At 39.5% G+C, this 9,554-nt stretch overlaps 1 protein-coding gene across 1 annotated transcript in view; it reads left to right on the top strand.

The window, feature by feature from the left end:
* KDM6A (lysine demethylase 6A) overlaps positions 1 to 9,554 on the top strand; it is a 134,659-nt gene that overhangs the window by 115,181 nt on the left and 9,924 nt on the right. Inside the window, 2 exon segments of the mRNA XM_077768522.1 lie at positions 461 to 645; positions 1,457 to 1,598. Of these exon segments, the coding sequence (XP_077624648.1) occupies positions 461 to 645; positions 1,457 to 1,598 (327 nt within the window).

The following is a 9,554-nucleotide window of genomic DNA, read 5'->3' as shown; positions in this document are numbered from 1 at the left end:
CCCCAAGATATAGCTAATTTAATTTTATAAAATTCTTCTGGAGGAAAAGTTTGCTGTGTAGTTTAAAAAATACTTCGTGTTGTATCTTGACGAAGTAGAAGCAGCAGCCAGATTTTGAAGTAGAAGCTCACGGATAGGGTCCATAGAGTGCTCCCAAAGTATATTGGTGGCAGTAATGATGGTTATTTGTGCGTGTGTATGATTGTTCATTTTTTATAAAGTTCTCAGCTGCATAGTTTTAGTTAACCAGTCTTCAAAACAGTAGCGACTGACATCCTGTCCCCCTTTCCTGCTTAGAATTCAAAACAGTAGTAGAGGCCGTTCTGTTTTCCACTTTCCCTCAGAAATTGAAGTTCCTGATAATTTTATCTGCCAAGAAGTTTTGACCTTGTTTTCCAGTCTTCTTAATTAGTTTATTAAAAGTATTTGATCAGTTCTCATTATTTTTTTCTTATTTCAGAAATAATTTGAATTTCCTAATGGGTTCTTGGTGGCCTAACCTTGAAGATCTTTATGAAGCAAATGTTCCAGTGTATAGGTTTATTCAGCGACCTGGAGATTTGGTCTGGATAAATGCAGGCACTGTTCATTGGGTTCAGGCTATTNGGTGCAACAATATTGCCTGGAATGTTGGTCCACTTACAGGTATTTTAAAGAATATGCTAAAAAACAAAAGTTTAATTTATAAAAGATTGTATCTGATAGGTTTGGTTTTTTTTTTTCTTGGAATATAACTCACTAGAAATTGGAAGAAAAGTTATCTCTCCTTGAGTAACATTTTTATTTGTAGTATAAGAAATTAAATTCAGTTAACAGGTAGAAGTCCAAGACCATAGGTCTCAGCAAATAATAAATGTATGTCTTTATATACAAGGAAGATATACTTTGAATAATTTTTAGAGTGCTTGGTTTTGTTTCATAAAGGAAACCCTTTATGGGAGAAGGCAAAGTAGAGTGGTTATTCATGCGTCCAAATTTTTCTTTTATCTGGGATGTCATATGAATAGCCCTGTAATGTCAAAACCTATTTGAATTATGCCCGCCTTCAGGCAGTGGATACTTCAGATTAAGACCATGGCCTTTGGAGCTAGAAAGACCTGGAGTAGGACCAGGACCTGGCTCTTGCAACTTTGGGCAAGTTATGTAACCTCTCTGGGCCTCAATTTCTTCATCTGTTTAATGGGAATAATAAAATTAATAAGGTGATGATAAAGATTTAAATGAGATAATGTATAAAAAACAGCTCAGCACAATGCCTGGCACATAGTTATAGTAAGCACTCTTTATGTGTTTGCCACTATTAGTATTGCCGTAATTATCAAAGAAACATAAAAATTATTTTTGTAATGTTTTGAGGTTTTCAGAATTGGTATTGATATCATCTGAGAAGGTGATAATGGTAACTTCCTATCTTTTGGTACTTTGGGTTGCTTTATAACTGTTTTTTTTTTCCTAGCCTGCCAGTATAAATTGGCAGTGGAACGGTACGAATGGAACAAATTGCAAAGTGTGAAGTCAATAGTACCCATGGTTCATCTTTCCTGGAATATGGCACGAAATATCAAGGTCTCAGATCCAAAGCTTTTTGAAATGATTAAGTAAGTGCTTTCTAAAACTGCTGTAGTCCCTCTCTTTTTTGGGGAGTGTTAACTATTCAGTACTTCCCCCTCACCCCCATAGAATTCTGTTGACATCACAACAAAATGGTCCAGAAGTCTAGTAAAATGTAATACGAGAATTCACACATTAAAAATATTTTTCCCTTCCAAATAGGACACTATGGTACAAAGAGGAAAGAAGGCACACAAATGATTTCAAACCAGTAGATTCACAGACCTGTGCTTTCCCACTACCCTCTGAACCACCTGGTTCCTCGGAGAACTTGAGTTTTAATATCAAAAGATTGCCCTTAGTATCAGGGGGAGAGAATGGCATCGTAAAGTAATTTTTCTGGTGCAGAAAAATTAGCATTTAATACAGGGATTTAAGGAAAACAGCAAGTTTTTAATTGTTTTAATGAAATCCTCCATCTTTAATTGTCCCTTTTCTTACCTGTTTTAAACACCTAATGCAAGTTGTTTGAATATATACATCCTAGTAAGCTGCTCGTTCATTGCCAGTTTCTGTTCTAGCTATTTTGCAAAGATTTTTAGAGGTAATATTTTCAAACAGTGCTATATAGCAGTGTTTCCCTAAACTGTCTTTTCTTCTACTTCTGACCCTGCCCTGAAAAGGTGGGGGGTTCTGGTCAAAGAAATCTGCAAAATGATGGATTAGCTAAAGTTTTACAAGTCCTTCTTTTATTAGTTTTTGTACAATGTTGCAGGGACTGTAAGTGTTGCTGTGTTCTGTGAATGGGGAAGGGTGAGGGCTCTCTAATTTATTTCCCAAACTTACTTGTTTGACCAGTATCTTTTGAGGAATTGACCTCAAAAACTCATTTTGGAATACACTGCTTTATACTCACTGATAAAATAAGTTTTTTGTCTTTGTTAAAGTAGTATTTACATTAAATATTTCTCCTGCAGCTATCTTTTAATTTGGTCAGCATATGTTGTTTTCACAATACTGTCATTTAAAAGTAATCCTGCTTTAATAAAATGATTTCATTAACCTAAGTCCCTAATGTCATTCACACAGAAGTAGTGTGGTCAAGGTAACACGCCTCTGGATTATCTTATGATACAGTCCTTTATCACTTGGAGTATTTTATCTAGTCCTGGGCAGAAGTAGTAGGGGAGACACGAGGTAATAAAACCCCAACCGTAGCAAGTAATGTACAAATCCTTTTAAAAAGTTGGATCTTGGGTACCGTACTCTATACATGTAATTGGTGATGGGGTGTGAGGAGTTGCCTGTCTACTTATCTCATTCTATCTGGGAGGAATCAAGGAAAGGTCATTGTCGTACTCTGTTCTGCCTACCTGGTCTTCATTAATTTAAACATCTCTCACTTCTATCATCTTTTCCATCCTTCCACCCCCATCATCCTCGTCATCCTTCTAAACTCCTTCCGGTTTATCATTATACCTTTTAACATCATGACCATCGACACTTGTATCATCTTCATTATAAAGTTGTGTTGTGTTGAAATTGGATACACACCAATTTGAATGTTTTTCAACTCAGAAAACCCGTGATACTGTTTTTCCTCATACCTGCCTTACTTCTTTAAATCTAACTGCACTTAGATGCTTATTTTACTCCTCACTGCAAAATGTTCAATCATCTGAATCTTGATTGTGTCCCTCGTTATATTAAGAATTCTGCTCCCAGCTTGAGTTGTCACGAGATGTGATTAGCAAGCTCCTTTTGTCATCACACTGATTGAGAATGTTCAACATAAATTCAGACCCCTTAGCTTTGCTTTATAAACTTCCCTGTTAAAACATAGTCATTTGGCTATTGCTAAAAATATACTTTTCACCAGCCAGCATTGTTCCCTTTCTTTCATTTGTACTCTCTGTAATGAGTATTTGCTGACTGTATTACAGAGCTCTGGGCTAGGCACGCAGGGTGGGTGTGTTTGGCCGGCTGTGTCTGGCTGTGGGTCTTGGCTTGAAGGAAAAGTGCGTATAAATAAGTCGATTGAAAGAAGTACGACGACAGGGTCCACTGGATCCTTTCCAGCTCCATGGAGTCAGAAAAGGGAGTGTACTCTGGGAAGCAGATAGTTTGCATGAAGGGCAAAGATGTGGATGCGGGGAGAGGACAGAGGGACAGCACCTAAAGCCGGCTGAAGACCAAACTCTTGGCGCCAGCAGAAAGATGCTTCGGTTCATCTACCAAGGAGTACATAGCATGTCTCCGCCAGTCCGGCACGCTCACATTTTCCTCCCGGGAGGGGGCGAATCCCTGTTCGCTGGAGCACCGGGAAACTAGTTGGCTTCTGTGGAGGGCCTCGTGCTCGTCCGATCGGGCTCGGCACGGGAAACCGCGTGGCCTGTGCCGGCTCCTCCTTTCTTCCCCCTGCTCGCATTCTGTCCCCAGCACCCACTCTTCCGCTCCTCCCTCCCCTGACTTCTTCCCGACTGGGTATTATTTGCATGATCTTAAATGTACATAGGGTACAACTCCGCTACGTCCACATTAACAACAGTTGGTGGTACGGTCGAGCTTGAGACCGTGTGTGTGACGGGTAGTGGAATACGCTACAGCTGTAAAAGTTCTTGGGAGATCATGCGTTGTGTGCCAGTCATTAAGTCTGTTCTGTTAGCTTTTGGTGGGTTTTTAACTAATATGATCTAATTTGGGTTTCCTAGAGATCTTTCTGGCAGTGAAGTAAATAGAGTCCATTTTTGCACGGTAAGAGGAAGGAATGAATCAAAGGTAGTTTGGGTTTTCAAGTCAGGATCCTAGATGGTTTTAGTAATAACTGCCGGCTAATAAATGGAGTGTGGTACTTTGCTGAGCCCTGAGAAGAGCGCTTCCCGGACTGTGTCTCAGTTAAACTTCTCAGCATCCCATGTTCACCCCATTGATTAGAGCCGAGATTTAAACCCGTGGCTGTCTTACGTAAAAGCTGCTCGTATGCATCTTTGGCACAGGACTTCGTTCTGGGGCAGCGGCAAGTTTGAGGAGCCGCTAAGTTGGTTGCAAAGAGCTGTTTAGCGGAAGCTGTAGGAGATGCAGAACTCCTGAGAGTGAGGTTAGAGCTGGCAGACTAGGGAGTCTTCTATCTAGCTGTTTGTTGTTGTATTGAGAGAAGGAAAAGGGGAGGGATTGGGGACAGAGCTTAAAGGAATACTGTTATTTAAGAAAAGCAAATATGTAAACCAAATAAAGGCCGGAAGAGAGCATGGGGAATATATATTGTTAACAGGAATACAGAGAGAGGGGGTCTTTTTCCACAGGCTCAGTTTTACCGTAAAATTGTACCCACATCACTGCTTTGGTCTTCTCAAGCCCTGGCTTGTGAGCCGTACTGGTTCTTAAGGAATGGTTCTCTGTTGGCCTTCCTTTCCTCTGCCTAGAGTTGTTTTCTTCATCTCCGTTCACTCCGCCGTCTGTAGCGCTTGGCTGCTTCTACCTTCAATATGCCCCTGTCACTTCTCTTGCCGAGGTTCCCAGTGACCAGCTGATCTAAGCACACAGAGGCACAAACTCGAGTTTATTCTTTCTTTAACATCCCCATTTGTACCTCTGATCTGTTCCCCACTTTCTTTGTCAGCCATTGCTCCCGCCCCTGCCTTTAGAGGAGTGCTTACATTTTCCATTTTATTTTTACTACTCTTTTGTATTTTAAAACCACTTTAATCTGAACCGCGATTTTTACACCTCCCCCCTTTTTTCTCCTTGTTTGAATTCTCTTTGGGTAAAGCATTAATTCAATATACGTTGAACATGTGAATCGTAGGCTGTTTTAAGAGAAAAAAAACTATCCATTCCATGTAAGAAGTGAATTAGAGCTTAACTTCCTCCCTGAATTATTTTTTTTTAGTTCTTAAATACTATGAATCAACAATGTGATTTTTCTTTTTTAGGTCTTCATAGTTAAAGTGTTAATCAAATATAACGGAAACAAAATTTACCTTGTGCCTTCACATCTCCTCACCCATTCAGCTCCACCCAGTTCTTTTCATGCTTTCATATTCGTTTGATATTTATCATGAACCAAGTTGGTGCTGTGGTATTATGCTAGGGGAGAAAGGGACTCGATGATTTCTCAGGCCGCTTATAATAAATCGGGAAATTGACTAGTCAGTACGTTAAAATATGTGATCTTTGCTTGTGAAGATCCCGCTTAAAAAAAAAATGAGGGAGCACAGAGCAGACCCTTCTGAGAGAGGGGAACATTTAGGAAAGGCCCCATAGAAGTAGCAGAACCACAGCTCCCCTTAGGCCAAATGTGGCGTGCTATTTCAGAATTCCTACACTAATACAACGCGTATATAATCTATTTTGTTCTTCGAGTAGGGTCTGTGACGTTATCTGGGAACCAAACACATTAGTATTTCTGCAGTAAATCATATAGTCGCTCCGATGAGCTAAGTGAAAACTTATTTTATAGCCTCAGGTCAAGTTGTAACACCAAGTGAGTTTACGTAAAATTTATGAAAAATTTGCAGTAGTATAAGAGATTGAAAGTCTGTTTGTACCAAGGGAATTAATAGTGGGAGAATGGTGCTGTCTCCTGTTGTCACCTACTACTAATTCCTTGTTATCATTTTCAGAATGAATTACCGGTAGTTGCTTAAACAAGTCAGTGTTATTCTTGGGATTTTTGGTTTTTGGTTTTTTTTTTTTCTTTACACTTTACAAGTTCAAGTTGAGACCTTTAGAATCCTGCAATTCCATAAAGTACTTTTTCTGAATAAGTCATGTAGTAATCTCTTCCCATTTCTACATCCTAGCTGTTTTACTAAAATACACTAATCTTCATACTCTGCTCCACATTCTTCCAAGTACCTCCTACATTGGCATGGTCAGAAGAGTATTCGTTATCTTGATTAAGTCTTTCATTTCATAGTGCAGTGAACTTGACTTGCATAGTTAACAGCCTAACTCCTCAGAACAATTTCAGTGGAAGCTCAGTGTATAACTTTCTCTTTGATTTCCTTTAACTGCTTAAATGAACATAAACTTCTTTCCACATACCCCATAGATCATAAGCAAACTTACTTTCTCCTTTAGACTAGACTTTTAAAGGTCTTTTCAGGTCTAAGGCCTACTTGTTCATTCATGTTAGCTGAAGAGTATGGATTTAAACTTGTGTTGCCAAAAATTTCAGGTAGACTTCACATTGGCAACAGCTGCTAAAAAGTCTTTTGAATAATGATCAGATTTGCATATTAGATCACTTGGCAACAAGATGAGGCATAAAGTGGAGCACAGAAGATTTAGAGGAATAAACGAGACGGTAGTTGCTGCAGTTCAGACAAGAAGAGAGACCAAGGTTAGAGGGTAAATTGGGTGTGGAGGTGAGAGGGGAATCTGTGCTCCTGGGCCCCTGCCTAACTGGCCTTTTTGTGCTGTTGATGAAACCGGGAGGAAAGGAAGAAGAGAGGAGCTGAGTTGGGTGTGGGGAGGGATTACTAGCTTGGCGGGCTTTAGACACGCAGAACTTCAGTTCCTTCGGGGAGGTTTCAGTGGGAGTCTCTGTCAACTAGCCAGATGGCTAGATGGCTCTGTGGCTTAGAAAAGGAGTCTGAGATCCACATTTATGGCTTTCAGCTAGCTGACAGGTACTCCCTCCTAAGGGGTACAGGTTAAGTTTTCTGAACCATTAGCTATTTTTAAAGTAGAACAGTCCCCACAAAGAAATGAAATAAGAAAGATGATAAACCTAAGGCTGCTTACTGATCTTTTCCTTTAATTCATTGAACTGTGATGATCTTTCCAGTTTAATACCTTATTTTTCTGTAAAATACATCACATTTGCTTGTAATGCACCGCTGCGCGCTCCCCACCCCCAAACTTGTTTCTACTTTTTCCTTCTGCTTTTTGTTTTGTAATCTTTAAAATCTACGAAATAAGTTGAAAGGAGTACATACAGTGAATACCTGCTCTAACCTCCTCTGGAGCTGTCAGATAAGTTTTTGCCACACTTAGCAGTCTCTTTATACACACACATGCACATACTTCTTTGGATGAGCCATAGGAAAAAGGAATTTGTAGACATCATGACATGACCCCAGATATTTCAGCCTTCATCTCTTAAGAATAAGGATATTTTCGTGTAACCACAGTACTGTTTAACATATGTAAGAAATGTGAAATTCAATAGTAATTAGCTAATAGTCTACATTTNNNNACCTCTACCTCCCCCCACCGCAGCAGCCCCGATGCTGACACTGAATTCAGTATGCAGTAATTGTGTCTTCAGTCTCTTAAATGTGCAAGTCTTTTTATGTGTGTTTTTTGTTGGTTTGTTTGTTTTTGTTTTTGTTTTTTTTGAAGAGGGCAGACTTTTGTGTCATACAGAGTTCCACGTTCTGGGTGTGTTTTCTCATAATTTTATTTGGGTTGTCCATTTTTGAGGACTATTAATGATACTTACTTTTATNTGTGGTTTTGATCTGCATTTCCCTGATGAGAAGGGATGCTGAGCATAACGATACTTACTTTTAGTAAACCCCTTTCCCACTCCAGTATAAAACTGTCATAGGTTCATTCTTGCATGAATGAAGTTTTACCTAACTAGGTACTTTAAAACCTAAAGTCGAAGGTGGGGAGATAATTGTTGCTGTTTATCTATCTTCATCAGAGTATACAGTTTTTACCCTTTGGTTTTAATTTCAAAACTAGTTGATTTGAGAGCTAAGAGAAACATTCATCCTTTGAAAATTCGTGATTCCCATTTTTCAGATAATTCAGATACATTGCTGTGTCCTATATTTTCTCCCTGTATAGTGCTAAGGCTCTTTTTAACGTTACTTTCATAAGACTCGTATATTCATTATGTGTTGGCATTGAAGTATTCCTTTTAACGGGCGCCTTGAAAAGGAATCAATTGATAATGTAGCAAGTGAGCTCTGGAGACCTTCCAGTCCTGGTGAGATTTCCCTGTAGAGTAACAGGCTTTCAGAAGAGTAGATTCTTTTAGATGCAGTTGAATGGTTTAATCTCAGTAGTAGAGGAGGCCAATTCCAACAAATACATTATAAATTGTTGCAGTCATGTTAGGCTATTAGCAACTTAACATAATGATAGTGTGTTTCGGGTACATTGGAAACTCTGGTTTTGTCACCACCTACTTTGTTAGTTCCACTTAAATCACTGTGACGATAAGTAGTTTATTAGTACATTTTCAGATATCAAAAACAGAATGCCAGATACCCCGATTTCCTCTGAGAAGTTCAATATTAGGAAGTCTTAGATTTAGGAGGAGCATATCAGGCAGTGTGCTAACGAGTAGAAGGGTAATTTTCCGAACATACGTTCTCTTGTCAACCTCCCTGTAATCTACCAGATGATTATACATTCTAAGAATACAAATAACTGATAAGCCAGTACTTGAAAATACATTTTCTAAAATTTCAGTAGTACAGGGGCACCTGGATGGCTCAGTCGGTTAAGCATCCGACTTCAGCTCAGTTAGCGATCTCACGGTTTGTGGGTTCGAGCCCCGCATCGGGCTCTGTGCTGACAGCTCGTAGCCTGGAGCCTGCTTCAGATTCTGGGTCTCTGTCACTCTCTGCCCCTCCCCCACTCATGCTGTTTCTCTCTGTCTCAAAAATAAATAAACATAAAAAANAGTACCAAGTCCATTAAAAACCTCCGCCCACAAACTTAAGTTCTTGTCATATCATTTTGTCATCCTTTTGGCCACTTACAAAGCACTGTTTTTATATTTCAGCTTTTAAATGTACCGTTTTATATGCACAGTATTGATGCTTTATATGCCTCCTCTGAGCCTTTTGTATATATGTGATCATTATATGTTTGCTATTTGCCTTTCCTGTGTAATTTTCCAAAGTCTTTGATTCTGTGCTGTTTAACACCTCAGGGAACTATTCCAGGCAGGGCAGCCCCATGTCATTGCTTTGGAGTCCAGTCTGCCTTCAGATCTCAGCCTCTTCATTTATTGGCGGAGGGGGGAATGGGCATTTCAG

Source organism: Crocuta crocuta, unplaced genomic scaffold (assembly GCF_008692635.1).
Source record: "Crocuta crocuta isolate KB4526 unplaced genomic scaffold, BGI_CrCroc_1.0 scaffold467, whole genome shotgun sequence".
NCBI classification, from domain to species: Eukaryota; Metazoa; Chordata; class Mammalia; order Carnivora; family Hyaenidae; genus Crocuta; species Crocuta crocuta.
Note: the sequence above shows the minus strand (reverse complement) of the source record. Positions and strands in the feature narration are given on the sequence as shown.